The following is a 19,185-nucleotide window of genomic DNA, read 5'->3' on the forward strand; positions in this document are numbered from 1 at the left end:
TAATCTTTATAGAGCACATAGGTTTTATTAAGAGGTACATTTATTTTCTTTAAAAGATTGAAATAAAATGTTGCACAATTTGCTATCTCTCTGCTTGTTCCCACAATGCCTTTGTTATACTGTGATGAATCAGTGAAACATATGGCCATCACTTGCTTCGCCAAAATTGATTCACTGCTGACTAGTTGTTCTCTTTGATTCTTCAAATATAATGTTGCTTTCAAGGCTACCAGCAGAATTTTCTAAACACTTGAAGATATAGATTCTCAAAGCCACTATCTGCCAGGAGGCTGTCACAATAGAGGGATCACCAGCAGGACCTAGCCAAAGCCTCTTTAATGAAAAGGAAACAAAATAGGTGAAGAGGAATTCAATTTGCTGGCAGACTGCACTATATTTTATTTTTGCTCTGAGCATCTGTAAAATAAGAGGATTACATTGAAAATGATAAGAACCATTTCCTAACTCTGCTATTTCACACACAAGTGGGAAAATCATAATATCCAAGGCACAAGTAACAATTTTTAAAGTTCATAAAAAATTTGTACAGAACTAAAATGTTAGAGTTTAGAAATTAGAAATTTGACACAAAACAAAAACTGTCTATCTCTAGGCCAATTAATGGGAAAACAATTAGTTTAATGTCTCATAATAGCAAACACAAAGTTACTGTGTGGTGACTGTCTCCATTTATAATAAGCATTTGCTGCTCTACGAAGTTCAACAGATTGGATCACCAAATTGTTTCTAGTTTTTCTCATTCCTCCATTCAGATTAACTTCTTCCTTGCTGATCCTGAATTACTGACTAAAATTGGACATACTGAAATACTACTACTTGTTTTAAATAATAAATCAGTTAGGATCACCAGTTTCATTAATCCTTCAATCTATTATCTGATGGCTCTTTTACTATTATAATTTGGAGAGCCATTGCCTTTCCATCATCTTTAATGTGTTAGGTCACTTTTGAAAAAAAGTATACTCTACTATGCTTGTAAGCGGGACGTTCAAAAAGTTTCCTCACTTTTTAAAAAAAAAACTCTATTTATTAAGAATTTCAAAAACAAATGACATCACTTTTTTATATTGTCGTCTTCGTTTGCGATACAATTTTCCCAGCGTTGTACCAAATTTTTTAATGCTCAATTACTATTCCTCCCACTTTCACCATTTCCAACGAAAATATAAAAGTGTCGAAACTTTTTGAACGTCCTTCGCAGATTAGGAGAAATAATGGACCGAGTGTTGAATTAAACAAAAGGAACAGGCAAAAATCAAGGTTAAATGACTAGTAATGGACCAAAATGAAGTGTCAAAATTCAGAAGTCAAAAAGGTGGTGTAAAAGTCGAACACCCAGAAGTTGTATATTTCTAAACACAACAAGGTCATGGTTTGGAAAACTGAGCACCAAATGGCAACATCCTTGACAAAAACCCAAACTAAAATGGTGGCACTATAACATGATTGGCATAGTAAAAAATTAAATAACTCGTGAAAATACACAAACTTCATATATTTAGGTCCATAAGTATTTGAACAAGGACACAATTTTTATAATGTTGGCTTCATATGCCACCACAATGGATTTGAAATGAAGAAATAATTACATGATTAAAGTGTAGGCTTTCAGTATTATTCAAAGGGTTTAAAAGAAATATGCTATGAGCCATTTAGGAATGACAGCCATTTTTATACATGGACCCCCCCCCCCCCCTCCCCCATTTGGACAATTGACTCACAAGCTGTTTCATAGCCAGACGTGAGCAGGTCCATCATTGTTTCTTTAACTATTAAGCAGGTAGAAGATGTGGAATTGATTCCAAGTGTTGAATTTGCATTTGGGAGCTGTCTCTTTAAACTCTTAATATGAGTTCCAAAGAGCTGTCAATGCAAGTAAAAACAGTCCATCATTAGGCAGACAAAACAAAACAAACCCTTTAGAGAAATAGCAGAAATACGAGAAGTGGTCAAATCAACCATACATTCTTAAAGAGAAGGAGCACACTGGTGAACTCAGCAACACCAGAAGGTCTAGAAAACTACAGAAGACAGCTGTTCTGCATGATCGCAGAATTCTGTCCTTGGTGAAGAAAAAAACATTCATAACATTTAGCCAAATCAAGAACACTTTCTGGGAGGTAGATCTATCATTGCCAAAGTCTACAATAAAGAGAAGACTTCACAAAAGTAAATGCAGAGGGTTTACCACAAGGTGCAAACCATTGTAAATCCTCAAGCACAGGAAGGCCGGATTCGACTTTGACAGAAAATATTTAAAAAAATAAAAATAAAAAGTCCAGTTTTATAAAAGTTTTTCTTTGACAAAGGAACGCAATACCAATATGTACTAGAACAATGGATAGAGAAAAATATGCAGAAGAGAAGAAACAGCTCATGATCTGTTGCATACATCATCATCTTTGAAACATGGTGGAGACAGTGTTTTGGTATGGGCATGCCTAACTGCCAATGGAAATCAGTCACTAGTGTTTATTGATGATATGACTGCTGGCAGAAGTAGCAGGATGAATGCTAAAGTGTACAGGACTATACTATCTACTCAGATTTAGACAAATGCTGCAAAACTGGACAATAGGACAATACTTCACAGTGGAGATGGACAATGAGACAAAACATATTGTGACAGCAAACCAAGGACTTTTCAAAGCAAAGAGTTAGAGTATTCTTCAATGGCCAAGTCAATCAAAAGACCTCAACACAATTGGACATGCATTTCACTTGCTGAAGACAAAACTGATGTCAGAAAGTCCAAAGAACAAGTGGCATCTGAAGACAGCTGCAGTAACGGCCTGGCAAAGCATCAGTAGGATGGAAACCAAGCACTTGGAGATGGTCATGTGTTCCTGACTTCAGGCAGCCATTGACTATAAAGGATTTTCAACCAAGTAGTTAAAATGATCGTTATATTCATTATTGTTAGTTTCTCCAAATACTTTTGAGCCCCTGAAAATGGGTATGTATAGAAATGTCTGTCTTTTCTAAGTAACTCATACACTGTTTTTGTTAATAGCCTTGAATTAAAGATGAAAGTCCAGACTTCAATCACATTTAATTGCTTCATTTCAAATCCATTGTGGTGATACACAGATAAAATTCCCTAAAGAGATGGGAAAAGGGCAAATTCATAAAGTGTCTATGAGGCACAAATAAAATCTAAAACACCTAAATGTTAGAAAAAGGAATGAGCACAAACAGAGGCAGTAGCTGATGCTTGTCAATGGTGATGGTGGCATGTAAGGCACAAGAAAAATGAGAAATGCTAATGAAAACAGGGGTGAGGTACTGCTGTAGTCCTACCAAACTATCCTAACTTGCTGCCCTCTTTTGATTTTGTTCTAAAAGATGTTAGATTTGGAAAACATGCATGGAATAATAGGTCTTGATAGAAGTTACTTATATAAATCGTTAATACAAATATCTAAAATCTCAGAGCATTCTGTGCCTATAAACATAATTTTACTATATATTCTTCCTCTTCAAAAGTGTTTAAAGTTAGATGATAAACTTATAATCTTTATAGAGCACATAGGGTTTAGTAAGAGGTACATTTATATTCTTTAAAAGATTGAAATAAAATGTTGCACAATATGCTATCTCTCTGCTTGTTCCCACCATGCCCTTGTTATTCAGTGATGAATCAGTAAAACATAGGGCTATCACCTGCTTTGCCAAAATTGATTTACTGAGATGGTCGTGTGTTCCTGACTTCAGGCAGTCATTGACTGTAAATGATTTTCAACCAAGTAGTTAAAATGATTGTTATATTCATTATTGTTAGTTTCTCCAAATACTTTTGAGCCCCTGAAAATGGGTATGTATATAAATGTCTGTCTTTTCTCAACAACTCATACAATGTTTTTGTTAAAACAAATTGAATTAAAGCTGAAAGTCTATATTTCGATCACATATAATTGCTTCATTTCAGATCCACTGTGGTGATACACAGATAAAAAAATTATGAAAACTGTATCACTGTCCAAATACTTATGGACCTAAACGTATGTCAAAATTACCATTCAATTATTATTGAAGTAGGACAGATGCTAACAGTTCTGAACTGGACAAAAGAGATGATGTTTACAGTTTTAATGAAAGCTGCCTTTTGTTTTATTTTAACTATATTCTATTATATTTTATATATACATGTTTATATGTTTTAGGATGATAAAAAGAAAAGCACTATGTATAAGAAATAACTCAACTGAGGTGAAGACATCTAAAATTAAAGACACCCTATTCGAAACATCATTAAGTATCTGGATACTTGAGCATTATGGAAAACAGGTAAGCGGAAAGGCTTAGAAAAGTGTGAGATCTTGCAAGTACAAAAATGATTCGTCACAGAAGTACCTACTTAAAAAAAGTCACAACAGAGTGATTGAATAGTGTTAGTAAAGGAGAGTTACATCTCATTTATGTGCAGTAGGAATTTAGGTCATGCAACAAATATTTCCACAGATTCTTATTGTATATAGGTAGCAATGATATTGTATATTTACTTATGAAAAATCTCCAGCTTTTAAAGAACACTATAAAGAGTCCTACAATCCCAACATATAATAAATACCCACAATAACATTTTGGGAAGAAACACCTAGTTCCCACTGAAAGGTTCTTTTAAATGAAACATAGGGAGACAACTAGAATAACAGCTCTCCACGACTGAAGAATATGCAGTGCCTAAGATCTATGGAGACAGCTGAGGGGACTATGATTACCCAAATCATTTTACCATGCATATCAAAAATTAATCTCAATATTTTGCAAAGTAGTTCTGGCTATTTTCAGGAAAATCTGAATTCTGTAGGAGAAAATTTAATTATTTAAAAAAAAAAAAGGTTTTTAGCCTTTTTCTGTCTGAAACATACATCTAGCTCACCGCAGTCACACTCCTCTCCTGCTTCGACATAGCCATTTCCACATTTTTGGCCTCCATAAAGCACTTTGATTTCTGGCATGTTGAAGAGGCACATGCCCACTCCCTTCTGAAGACTCACTTCAAGGTCTTTTTTACTGCAGCTGCTGAACACTGTAGGGAAAGGGAACCTGCAGTGAAAGAAACCATATGTCATGCATTGGTATATTATCAGTCTAAGGAAAATTAAAATAGCAATTGTCGCTGCAGAAACATAAAAGAGTTTCCAACAAAGAATTCATTCACTGAAACTACACACTTCCCATTTAACCTGTTTACATTTTTTATTGGCAAAAAGAGTAAAGATTATGAAGTTTCTGAAAGGTACCTTTTATTTTGTAAGTGAAAAGTTGCCATTTACTTCAGTATACACATAGAATACTTTATACTATTGCTGCCAACTTTGAATTCCGCAAAATGTCAAAAGATAAAATTATAGAAATATGTAATCCAATAAAATGCCTTTAAAAAAGCAACATGAAAATGCTAGCTGCTCCTGTTTCCTTTTCAATGTGTCTGGTTCATTTTCTCTTAGCATAATGATAGATAGCTAAAGTATGATGTACGATGCAAGCACCTTACCAATAAGACATTCGTCAGGTACTTTAAAAGAGTAAGCACATTATGGAAATTCTGATTCAGTCCAACAACTCATTGATTTCTTCAACTATTACAGGTAATGGAACTGTCTAGTGCCTATCTAGGAAACATCTGGCCAAGGAACAAACCATCACTAGATGAAATGCAACACCATTGCAGGACACACTTACAAAACCTTTAGTCTCTCAAAACTTCATTATGATACTGTATTTTCCCTTTGTATTTTATTTTCCTACAATAGAGGTGAAATGTTTCCTCCTCCATGCAGGTTAGGTGCATTGGCGATCCTAAATTGTTCCTAGTGTGTGCTTGGTGTGTGGGTGTGTGTGTCTGCGTGTGTGTGTGTGCCCTGCAGTGGGCTGGCGCCCTGCCCGGGGTTTTGTTTCCTGCCTTGTGTCCTGTGTTGGCTGGGATTGGCTCCAGCAGACCCCTGTGACCCTGTAGTTAGGATATAGCGGGATGGATAATGGATGGATGGCTGGATAGAGGTGAAATTGTAAATGTTAGATTGACTGTCAATGCAGAATTGACCTGGTTGTGGGTACAGATGTGTGAGCAAGTGTGTCCAGGTTCCTGCTTTGACCCTAATGCTTCTGGAATAGAATTAATGTCACCATAGCAATGAAACAGAAACACAAGGAATATGTGGGTAAAACATTGATGACAATGGAAGTACAGAGGAAGAGAAAGTGAGGGAAGCCAAAACAGAGTTAAATGGATAAAGTAAAGGAAGATTTGAAGGAAAAGGGTTTGACTGAGGAGGAGCTGAAAGTACGGAGCTGTATGGAGAAGGCTGATCAAGCACATTGACCCCACATAGTAGTGGGAAAAGATGAAGAGGAAGATGAAGAAGATAACAATGACATGGAAATGGCAGGTATAGAAAATTGAATCAATTAATGTAATTTGTGCATTAAATTAATGCCCTAATCTGCTAAAAATAAATATTTGATTTCTCAGATTATTAATTCACACTTTTTTCATTAAATAGTAACTAACAATATAGTCATTTCAGGCTTCAACATCAAGTACATGTTGTTTATTATTCATGTTTAGCATGAATGCTGTTTTCTTATATAAGTAAGCAAGGCATATCCATTGACTTGACAAGGGACTGGAAAACACCATTTCTAATTATGGCAAATATGGAATATTAGCAGTACCACATATTCATCCAACCCGACTGAAGAAAAATTAAATTCCCAAGAAGCTGGAATCAGTTGTAGTGTAAATATCTATTCAATACATGCATTTTGACAAAATGAGTTTCAAAAGGCAAAAATAAAAAAAGCAAAGAAACCAGGAAACAGCCCAGCATGCCAATTCATTACTTAGGTATACTCACTCATAAACTCAGAAATGTCAGCCAATCCACCAGTCTGTCTTCGAACTAATAGATGGCATCAGACATTTCTAAAGAAACCTAGGAAAACAAAAGTGTACTAAAAAAAAAACCTGGAACTGAACCCACACCACTAAACTGCCTTATAATAAATTTGCCTCCCATGACCCTATGTCATAAAGTATGTTATAATAATAATTTAAACATGAAAGTGCAATTTTTAGTGCTGACTCAGAACTCCAGGGCTCTGGGTTTGATTAATAGCCTCGTCACTGCCAGTGTGAAAGTTGGATATTCAGCTTGTATCCCTGACATTTAAAAACATTTTTAAAGTTAATATTCACTAATGGGGTAAGGCTTTGCTGCCTTATAGATTCAGCTTCTTCATTTCAAATGCCATGCCTGGATGTTGTCTGAGAAGAGTCTGACATTCTCCATGTGCCTGCATGGGTTTTCCTCCAGGTTCTCTGGGTTCTCTTATCACATCTCCAAAGATGTGCAGGTTAGGTCTGAGGATCCTAAATTGGCCCAGTATGAGTGTGAGTGTATGTTCTTGGACATGAGTGGGAAGTGTCCCTGGCGGATTCACATCTTACACCTGCTGTGATAAGCCCTGAACCTCATGCTGTTCCTTGGAATTGTTTTGAGAATAGAATGTTATGTTATGTCATGTAATATTGGACAATGTACTTTTAGAAGGGTAAATGAAGGTGTTTCTGTGCAGGTTTGATTCATAACCTTGTCTACATGGAGACCTTCTTTATATTACCATGGGTTTTCTCCGATTACTACTTTTGTCTCTAACATCTTATAAATCTGTATATATATATATATATATATATATATATATATATATATATATATATATATATATATATATATATATACATATATATATATATATATTGTTAGACAATTAATCTCATTTGAGACAAAAATAAGAGTTGGGGAGTTGTCCCCATATAATGTCCAGCGATCTTCAATGAAAACAATTGCAAAAATGGTGATCAAAAGCATAACAGTTGATAATACATGACAGTGAAAGGTGGAATTTATACAAAAAAGCAACTGGAAGGAAGTATTGGTGGAAATGATGTCATAACTGTGAGACCGGAACTGATGTAATCAACAGGAAACTGAAAGTGATGTCATCAGGGTGCGTCTGGAAGTGACGTCACCGGATGTGACTTATGAGGAAGTGGCGTCATCACGTGGGACCAGAAAGTGATGTAATCAAACCGTGTCCAGAAGTGACGTCATCTGTGAGAGTCAAAATTGAAATTCTAAACATTTTTTACAGCAAGCCATTTTGAGAATGCAGAAGACTCGGTGAGTGTGTTGAGGCATTAATACCCGCTACAACCCCCTTGTCTTGTGAACTTTCACTCACCTCTGGACTTGTTGGCTGCTTATATATATATATACATCAGGGGGCTTTGCCCCCTGCTCGCTTCGCTCGCCAACCCCCGTGTTTGATTTTCCGGATACACACTTTTAAGATTTTTTTTCTTTGAATTGTTGCTATTACATTAGTTTCACTTTTATTTCAGAACTTCTGTAAAAACAATATTTGTAATCTTGCGAGTCCCAATATGCTGAATCTTTTTAATGAGGTCAGGATAGGTTTCTCTGTTTGGAATTTCAGCACAGACAAAATGATCTACATCATCAGCAGTTAATAATTTTTTTTTACAAAGTAACAAAGTAAGTAGAGTTCTGCATTGGACTCCTGTCTGTAAAGTCGTGCTATTTTCCTCTCACAGTTCCAAAAGTACATGGGGTTACCAAGGTGATACCCCAGCTTTTGTCTAGGTTTTTGTACAAGGGCTAGACAGAACGTTTTTGACTCCTGGGGTAAATGTAGCTTTTTAAATAAGTAGACAGATAAATATACAGTCGATTCCTCTTAATTGGGACACATTAGAACTAGGACATTTTGTCCCAATTAAGCGACTGCCCCAATTAAGCGAATTCCACATAAAATTAAGCAATAAATAATTTTCTTTCAATATTTTAATAAAATTATTGAACCCAAATATAAATTATAAGAAAATAATATAAGCTGTGAAGAAAAAATAATAATAAATTCTAAAGTAAAATAATTAGGTATGTTCATACAATTTAATGCTGCAAAAATGCATCAAGTGTAGTCTGTCTTTTGTTTTTGTAAGTTTGTACTTTGTCCTTTGCAGTTCATCTTTTCTGTAATGCCCATTCCTCATGCAGTTGATTTTCTTGTTGTAAGAGACGCACTATGGTATATTTTGGTACACCAGTTATCTCAGCGAGCCTACGATGGCTTGTATTAAATGGCTGGCTTTTAATTTTATCCAGCAAAGCAATTTTACTTGAAAGTGTAAAATAATTTCTTGGCATCTTGGCAAGGGTTATAATTTTATAAATAAAACTGACAAAAAAAAAGTTTACTTATACGTTATACGTACACGCAAGGTTGTGTAACTGAATATGGTTCGGTAGTGGTGACGGTAGACTATTAAGCAGACATGTGCTACTCCACTCTAAGATTGTACTATCTAAACTTACCAGTGCTTCTTCGATGGGCGACGATAGATGACTGACTTGCAGCACGTGTCTGCTACTGTCCCAATTAAGTGTTTAAATTATGTATTAGTTTATTATTTTGGTTTTCATTCCTTGAGATTTGGCCCAAATAAGTGGCTGCCCCAATTAACCTGTGGCCCAATTAAGCGGAATCGACTGTATATACATTAACAAAGTAACCAATAAATGCATGTGCGGTAAACTCCATTTTTGAAATTCTCAAGATTCTTTATTTGTCACATGCATAGTTATACAGGACAACACGCAGTGAAATGCATCCTGATCCGCTTATCAAAAACTGCAAAGTTAGAAGAATATCAGTTAAATTAACAAAAAGTCATAGATTGAAAGATAACAGTATAGTAGAACATAATAAATAAGTAAAATTATGTGAATAAAGTAGAATTAAGTGTTAAGGTGCAATAGTGTAGTAATTATTGTGAAAAACCAACGTTAGAATGGTGCATAGTTAAATGAGGCAGTTTGTTTGCGCTACTGCGATCTTTACTTTCTTTTTTTATATTTTCTAATTTTCCTACTTTCATATCCTTTAACATTCTCCACATGTGTATAGCACTGTTTTTTTTTTTTTGAGCCTTTCTAATTTCCCTGGTTTCATAGTCTCTAACCTGCTCTGCATGTATTTAGCGCCAACGTTTGTAAACGTCATTATGAAGTTCTACTTTGTCATTTTACTCATTGTCTTTTAATTCTGAGCCGGATTGGACGTGCTTTTTTTCAGTTCCACTTGTTCTGGGCTGATCATCACGTTCCTTATTTTCTAAATCTGCACCTAGATTATTGTTTTTCTTTTTAGCATTTTTTTCTCTCCATCGCTTTTGGGTCTCTTTTATCCATGCTTTTCTTTCTTCTTCGTTTAATCGTCTACATTTCATTTCTACCCTATTGACCTTATACACTTTATATGCACTGAGAGCCCTGGAGCTGTGTGTGTTGCATGACTGCCTTTACACTACTGATTTGTTTTTTTTGATATTGCTTGTAAGTAGGGTGTGTCTTGCAAGACTCTCGTTCTATGTTCCCGTGAGACGCACCGTGGCAGGTCTGTTTCGTCTTGCGCGTCTTTAAATTATCTTCCGAGAAGATCACGTATCGTAAACTATCACGACAGGGGACAGGATTTCTTTTTATAATATATATATATATATATATATATATATATATATATATATATATATATATATATATACTAGCTGTACCCGGCCACGCGTTGCTGTGGCTCAGTCTGGTTAAATGGAAAAGAAAGAAAAGAGAAAGCACACATTTCTAATATGTTTCATTTCACAATGCTTGTGGGTATACAGTATTTTTTGTTGTTCCATTGTCTGAATGGTCTGATGTTTACACGCAAATCTTGCAATGATTGATCAAGAGCCTTGAGCGATTTTTTGTGCGCCATTGTGCATTCATCACAAACAATAAGTTTGCATTTCTGCAATACTTTTCCCATGCAGAATGCTTTGGAAATGTTGCACATGGGAGTTTCAATGAATTGCATGTTCAATGGCAATTTCAAAGCAGAACGAGCAGTTCTTCCACCTGGTAGCAATGTTGCAGCTATTCCGGACGAAGCAAAGCTAAGGCTATGTCATTTTGGGATTGAATTGCTGCCAGAATCAATCTAATTAGGAATGTTTTACCAGTTCCTCCTGGCGCATCTAAGAAGAAGATTTCTCCAACCCTGTTATTTACAGTTTGCATTATTTGATCATAAATGCCTTTTTGCTCAAGCGTTAGCTTAGGAATATTTGATTGCACATACAACAAAAGATCACCCGTGTTGTAATTTTGTTCACGACGCAATTCTACATCGAATGAAGCAGCAGCAGATCGATTCGGTGATGGCATTCCCAATCGATTGATAACTTTGTTCGCGATTTCTAAGCACAAATCTTCAATCATCATCAACGCTTCGTTGTAGATTTCTGCTGTGAAATCCATCTTCATATTTGAATTTTCCTTGCGTATTCGACAGAAAATATCTTTATATTTCTCCCATAACTATGTTGGAGATGAAGGAGAGCAGGCAGTCAATATGATTGCAAACAATGCACGAATTTGGTTTGGATGTGATGTGTTGCATGCGTCATTAATGCATACATCTCAGTGTCGGTCGTTCAGAGCTTGACCTGCACTGCGGAAAGCGGCATGTGTAACGCTGTTGACAATTCTCATTTGCTGGAAAGACGTTGGACCGGGCACATTTTCCAACAGCATGCGAAGAAAGAAGCATTCATCTTGATTGGGATGCACGGTGTACAGTCTGCCTATCATAGTTTCTTTGAATATGCCAGGTTATCTGTCGACTTGCTCTCCTCGTTTGCGTTATTGAAATGATTTTCTACTTGCATTCCATGTGTAATACGTAGGCACTTCCGAATACAGCAGTGTTTTCGCAAACGCGTCATTTTGACATAACGTGAAGAAAGCAGTTAACGTTGTAGCCGGTGGATTCAGGGCTATTTGTTGCACATTTGCAGCTGTGAAATAAATGCGTTGTCCATTTTCTAGATGTACTGCTAAGTGAACAACAGCTGGACTTCGTTGATGTATGGGAAATGAAAGAATTCGCCATACAGCTTCATTGCTGCTTATGTATCTTCCAGCCTGATACTGTGCAATTTCATCGATATGTATGACTGCATTCCTATCACTTCTTTCTGGTTGCACGCCAAAAACTGCCATGTCGCTGCTTTTATTCACGTACTTACCAATGTATTTGATCGATTTAACGGAGTTAAAATCGTAAATGGATCATAAATTGGAAACATTGAAATGGAATCGTAAAATATTTAGTATAGCGTGTGTTGCTTTTACGTCCAACAGATGGCGCTGTTTTTCAAAAAAAGCATGTTTTTACCTGTCACAGGTGTGACATCAATATAATATAGGTATGTAAAAACACGCGCGTATTTGAATGCAACGTTGTGCCAAAATTTCAAAGCAATCGGTGAAGGACTTTCGGAGATTTAAGGTTTTGAACAAACGAACATTTACATATATATATATATATATATATATATATATAATATATATATATATATATATATATATATATATATATATATATATATCCTTCCTCTTGTGTTAGGGTCGGCACCGACCCATTTTACTTTTTAAATGCATAAAACTACTACCTAATTTTGTTTATTGCATCAAGGCTTTTTGACTTTGTCAGGAATCTGTATTTAATTAAAATAAAACAAAAAAAACAATTGTACTAAATTATAAAATGCTCTGGTGAAAATTATTACCTTTGTGTTGGTAGGGTCAGTTTTGACCCAGTTATAATTTAAGGTTATAAAACAATAGTTAGGGTCAAAACAAAAATCATAAACACACTTTGAGGGGCTTCTCTCTTTGCCTGTGTGTCTCCTTACCTGAACAAACAAAACAAACAAACAAAGACAGACATGTTCAGACATGTAAGGCTTGCATAAGACAAATTTAGTTTAGCGTTGGTGACTTGCAGAGTACACATCTCCTGTTTGCAGCAGTCAAAAATGAGAAGAAGATTTACAGTAAGCCAAGCTCTGGATCATATCTTTTCTGAAAATGAGGCAGAGGACACAGAACAGCATAGTGATACAGATGAGCAGGTTTCCGAGGAGGAAGACATTGTAGAGTATCTACCAGAAGGCACAGACACATCTGATGAGTCTGATGAGGAGGTCACCGATGCTGAAGCTGCACTCACTCCTGCTGAAACGTTCAAATCCAAAAGTGGTAACATCTGTTGGAGCTCAGTACCTCCTGACTTACATGGCAGGGCAGCTGCTGCAAATGTCATCAAAATGACCCCTGGAATCACAAGGTTTGCTGTGATGAGAGTAAGTGACATCAAGACATGTTTTGATCTGTTTATGCCATTGTCACTAAAGAAAATCATGATTGCTATGACAAACCTTGAAGGAAAAAAGGTTCATGGCGACATGTGGAATGACATTGATGAGGAATACCTGGATGCTTATATTGGTGTTCTTCTTCTTGCTGGTGTTTACAAATCCAGCAATGAGGCCACTGATAGTCTCTGGGATGTGTCGAAAGGCAGAAATATTTTCCGGGCAACAATGTCACTTCAGTCATTTCGAATGATATCAAGAGTCCTTAGATTTGACAACAGAGAAACTAGAGAAAAATCTGACAAGCTTGCTCCCATCAGGGATGTCTGGGAAAGGTGGGTGCAGCTCCTTCCACTGATGTTCAACCCAGGGCCAGAGGTAACAGTAGATGAACGATTTGTCCCTTTCCACGGAAAATGCCCTTTCCGGCAGTACATGCCTAGTAAGCCAGGGAAATACGCCATAAAAATTTGGGCAGCCTGTGATGCAAAAACCAGCTATGCATGGAATCTGCAGATTTACACAGGCAAACATGCAAGTGGTATTCTTGAGAAAAATCAAGGAAAACGCGTAGTCCTCGATATGACTACTGGACTGCGGGATCACAATATCACATGTGACAATTTCTTTACCAGCTATGACCTTGGACAAGAACTTCTCAGGTGGAAACTTACCATGGTGGGCACAGTAAAAAAAAATAAACCTAAGCTGCCTGCCGAAATTTTGCAGGTGAAGGACAGGGCTCCACTTTCTTCAAAATTTGCTTTTACAGACACCACCACGGTTGTTTCATATTGTCCAAAAAAAACACCGGAGTGTGATACTTATGTCCACTTTTCACAAAGACTGTGTCATCAGCAAGTGACAAAAAGCCCATAATTATCTTGGACTATAATAACAAACAAAGGTGGAGTGGACAACCTGGACAAGCTGACTGCCACCTACACTTGCCAGAGAATAACCAGGAGATGGCCAATGGTTGTGTTTTATAACATTCTAGATGTGTCTGCATACAATGCATTTGTGTTGTGGACCCACATTCACCTAGGGTGGAACTCAACCAGAAAAAACAAGCGGAGAATGTTTCTTGAGGAGTTAGGAAGTTCCCTTGTCAAGGCACACATTGAGCGAAGGGAACAGGTGCCCCGGGACCCAGCCGCTGCAGCCTTGGTCAGACAGCTGCAGAGCTCATGTAGCACTCCTTCCACACCATCAGCAACACAAAGAGCATCAGTGCCAGCATCCTCTTCAGCCAGCACTGCCTCAACGTCAACCTACACAGCCACAGCCACAACCCCACTGAGGCCACCTGATTCTAAAAGAAAGAGGTGTCAGGTCTGCCCTAGCAATAAAGACAGAAAGACAAATGTACTCTGCTTCTACCGCAAAAAATATATTTGCAAAGAACACACTAAAAGTGTCACTTTTTACCACACATGCATCTAAATGCACATGCATGTTCTTGCACACAAAGACGTTTTTTGGAACTAGTGCCTCATTTCTATTGGTTTGATTTGCTTGATTGTTCGTTGTTTGTTTGACCTTGCAATTCCACATTTTGAGATTTACTTGTTTAGATTTCCATTTATATTAAAGTTATTTTTGAAAATACTTTTTTGCCTTTTTCTTTGAAATAAATATATATGGGTCAAATTTGACTCGTAACACCATAGATGTTACTATAGTAATTAATATTATAATAAAAAATATATATAACAAATTTATTTAAGAGATGTGTTCTAATACCCCTCAGTAATAGTCAGGTAATATAACAACCTTTTATTTATTTAAATAATTCTCTTGAGGTTCATTTAATCATTTTTTTAAATTGAAAACGAGAGGTATGCTGTTAAAGTAAAGGCTCATGAGGTCACAGCAAAAATATGAAAAACATTCTTTTAATGGACAAGGAAGCGTAACAAAGTAACCAAGAGGTAAGGAAAAAAATTGGATGATAAATAATTGTTTTGAGGGTAATATGGCTGATTAAAGACACGGGTCAAAACCGACCCGTTAACATAAGAGATAGTAACAGAAAGCTAACATAAGAGGAAGGATATATATATATATATATATATATATATATATATATAGAGAGAGAGAGAGAGAGAGAGAGAGATGTACCAAAATGTTATAAGGGCATAGGCAAAATGTTTCTTTTGCTACATTGAAACCATAATTCAAGGATTGATAAATGCCTGCTTTCCCTGCTTTTGCCTCTTGGTGTGATACGCATAAGCAGATTGACAAGGTGGGTCCTGCATGCTGAAGGCTGACATCTTTCTGCAATTTCTCATGGTAAATATGCATTTTATCCAATGCAACTTGGCTTTATATCATTTTAATGTGATTTTTCATGTTGAATCACTATATGCTGCTGACCCATTTTTTTCTTGCTCTTGGTTATGGCTCCCTTGAATCCAAATAACTTCTTCAAACAAAGGTAAAAGTTAGATGAAAGATCAATTGTGCAATTTATCTTTATTTTATTTTTAGCACAATTCACAATATGCATTACAGATTATAGAACTGTGAATAAATTCTTACTCTGTGACCTATTAAATTAAGACGGAGCAGTTGTACAGTGGTAATTATTGTTCCAAAGTCCTGGGTTAAGGTCCAGGCCTGGGGACTGCCTGTGTGTAATATGGGCGCTGGCTTCCCAAGACTGAACTGGATAATCAGGCTGAGAACAATTTGATCTACATTTTGCAAACATTTCTGTAATGACAGCTGATTAGACGGCGATATATAATCATATTAAGTAGAGGCACCCAATTTGGGCTCATATATCCAGATAAGCTGAAGTACTGCTTGAGAGCTACAACTTCAGGTATAATTCCCCTGAGGAAGAAGAAAAGAATTTTCAAAATTGAAATTCTAAACATCTTTTACAGCAAGGCATTTTCATCTTATTCTATGTCTATACTGCCATTATGAGACATTACAGGCTGCAGGGTGCAGCAGATGAAAATTTGCAAAAATTCAAAGAACTCATAGAAAATGCAGAACTTTTGATGAAAGTAAAAAAAAATGTAAAAAGATTTTATTTTTCCATGTCTGTCTTTAAATGAGCTCTATAATACATTGATTGTTCATTAAATTTTGTACAGTATGCTGGAACATTAACTGCCTCAATCATAAACTCAAGTGAAAGAAAGGATTTTTACATTTCAGCTCTTTGAAGTCAGAATGGCATTATTGCTAGAGACTCATTTAAATAATAATAAAGATCAGCTTAAGTTGGAAAGAAACAGGGTGGGCAAAGTTTTTCATTTTAAGTATAAGAACACCATAAAGAGTGGGAACTTTGACTGAGAAAAAAATCATCAATGTAGCTACTCAGATAATACTGGACCCTGAAAAATTGTGTATTATGGCAATGAGGAAACTAAACAAAGTTAATTCTGTCTAATTCACCTAATTATAATAAAAAATGGCTAACGTTCTTACTTTAATTTCTAGTATACCAAGACTATCAAAATAGTGGAAAATCTACCATTTACAATTTTCCATCTGTGTCTCGATTCTCTTGAACTTCAATTAATAACTGAAATACAAAAACAATTACTCTAACATTTTCAAAAGCTTCAAATATGTCACTACTTAATCTCTGTTTTCCCCCACTGAAAGGTTCTGCTCCTTCAGTCTTTCCCCATTGCTCAGCTCACAATTCTAGGATAAGTCTAGTCTTCTCTGGACTTCCTGTAGCAGAGCTAAGTCTTTTTCTGTAATATGGAGACCAGTTTTTATAAGTCGTTGACCAATTAATTTCATTACTTTTGCTTAAAACAAAATCTCACTAGAAGAGCATCAGACCAAATTATTGATTGTTCATTGCTATGGTTTGCAAAAAAGTTATCAAAAGAATTCAACTTTTTGACCACAAGAGAAACAAAACAACTACATTCTAAGGAAGAGTATTCTAATTATGAGCATAGAGAAAAGGTTAATTAGATTTTAGCTGAACAACTGCATAAGAAGGAAATTCAGAATCTAATTGCAGAGGTTAACAATGTCATCAGATCTAAAATTGGAATACACAAAGAATAACTAACATATTTAAAAACTTTATACACATTTGAGTATAATGGAAATGAGGCTTATACCAATGATTTCCTGAATAAATCAGAAATGCTGTAAAAATGATATAATTAAAATAACAATCACATAATAAAAATAATGGAAAATAAAGGAAAACCCACACAAAACACTTAGATATTCAGCAATCTTCTAGTATAACAAATTGGGTTTAATGTTGACTAAGAAACATGTGAACTCTTCAGAACCTGATGATTGATTTTATGTCTTCTTCTTTTTTTTTTTAATTGTAATTTTGTTTTTGTAAAGGTTTTGTCCTTTTTTTCTCAAAGGCATAGCCAGGGGGTGTATTTCAGTGTTGGAAATCCCCTGAGATATACGTATTTTATGACAGTTCTAATTGATGTTATGTACTCCAAAATATCAGAAAAACTATATCTTTTGCAGAGATGGTTATGAAAACATTTATGTGTTTAGAGGGAAGATCACTCTCTATTTTTTACCAAGCTTTTGAAGTTGCCATCTTGGTGTTTCCTGGCAGTATACCAGAAAATTACTTTCCCACTGGAACTTCAGTTCCACTTATGGCTTGTCAATACTGTTTCTCTGTGTTCCAGAGTAAAAATGCATTTTATAAAAATGATCATAAGGGGTATGGCATTTCTTCTCTTTTTTGTCATAGAGCATTCCTACTTCTGCTCCTACCTTTTGTGTTTGCTCCAGTCAAGGGCATTTCAGTAGTCCAAGAAGACCTAGTTGTGAGCATTAGAAAGGGCCTGGAGGCCCCAGTTCAGGGCTCTGCCAGAAGTCCAAGAGGCCCTCAGGAGGAGGATTTTGAGAAGTTCAGTCTTTGCCCTCTTCTAGTGCCACCAGCTTCATCTATGGGGTCTGCAATTACCAGCATTTCAAAGCTTGTTTCTAGCATGGGATCCATCAACATTTCAAGCTTCACTTTAAGGTAACACTGTTCAAAAGTTCCCATTGTCCTCAAGGGTTCTTTTGATAGTTTCTAGCCACATTTTCAAGAAGAGCACTCAAGAATTCCAGATGTTTTTTACTGGACTGGAGATTCTAGTCTCATCTCTAAGATGGTGCTTAGAAGCAGGCAATCCAGAGTTTCCAATCATGCCTATGGAAGAACCTTCCAAGAGTTCCAAATACATTCAGTTGGTGTTTTCTAAAGTTTCCAGCAATGCCTCTGGGGAAACATTCCACAGTTTCTGCCCTATAACTCCTTTGTTTATTCACGGCAGTTTCTATTTTCCATACAAAGGTGTTTATATTCAGTTGTTAGCATCAACAATTTCTATGGTAGTTACCTTAACGGGTTTTAGTGCAGTAAAAGAGATACTAAGATTTACTCAAACTGAAACAATTTTGGCATTACTAATCCATCTAACGTACATATGTTCGGGATATGGAAGGTAACCAGTATACCCAGTGTGGCAAGCAGCTGGGGGTGGTACCCAGCCGGGACGCCCAGAAGGACCGGAGGAGGGATTACGCCTCCTCCAGACCACGAGGGGGCGGCTGCCCTCGTGGCTTTGGGGACCACGGGAACAGAGCTTAGAAGCTCAACCCTATAGGGGCCCGTAGTCACCAACAGGGGACGCCCAGATGCCTGAGGAGCCCTGGCCCTCAGCACTTCCGCCACACCAGAGAGTGCCGACAGTCACTCATTGGGAGGCACCTGGAGCACGTCCGGGTGGGTTTAAAGGGGGCCACCTCCCTCCATTCGATGGCTGGAGTCGGGTGGAAGAGGACGGAGCTCAGAGGAGAGGAGTGGAGGCAGACCTGAAGAGAGAAAAGGCATTGTGAGACCTGGACTTTGGGGGTGA

The 19,185-nt window shown here is 36.6% G+C and overlaps 1 protein-coding gene across 1 annotated transcript in view; it reads right to left on the reverse strand.

Annotated features, from left to right (window-relative positions):
• The window catches only part of LOC114646896 (disintegrin and metalloproteinase domain-containing protein 12), a 604,012-nt gene that overhangs the window by 73,490 nt on the left and 511,337 nt on the right, over positions 1-19,185 (reverse strand). The window contains 1 exon segment of the mRNA XM_028795286.2: positions 4,893-5,070. Within this exon segment, the coding sequence (XP_028651119.2) occupies positions 4,893-5,070 (178 nt within the window).

This window comes from Erpetoichthys calabaricus, chromosome 2 (genome assembly GCF_900747795.2).
Source record: "Erpetoichthys calabaricus chromosome 2, fErpCal1.3, whole genome shotgun sequence".
NCBI lineage: Eukaryota > Metazoa > Chordata > Cladistia > Polypteriformes > Polypteridae > Erpetoichthys > Erpetoichthys calabaricus.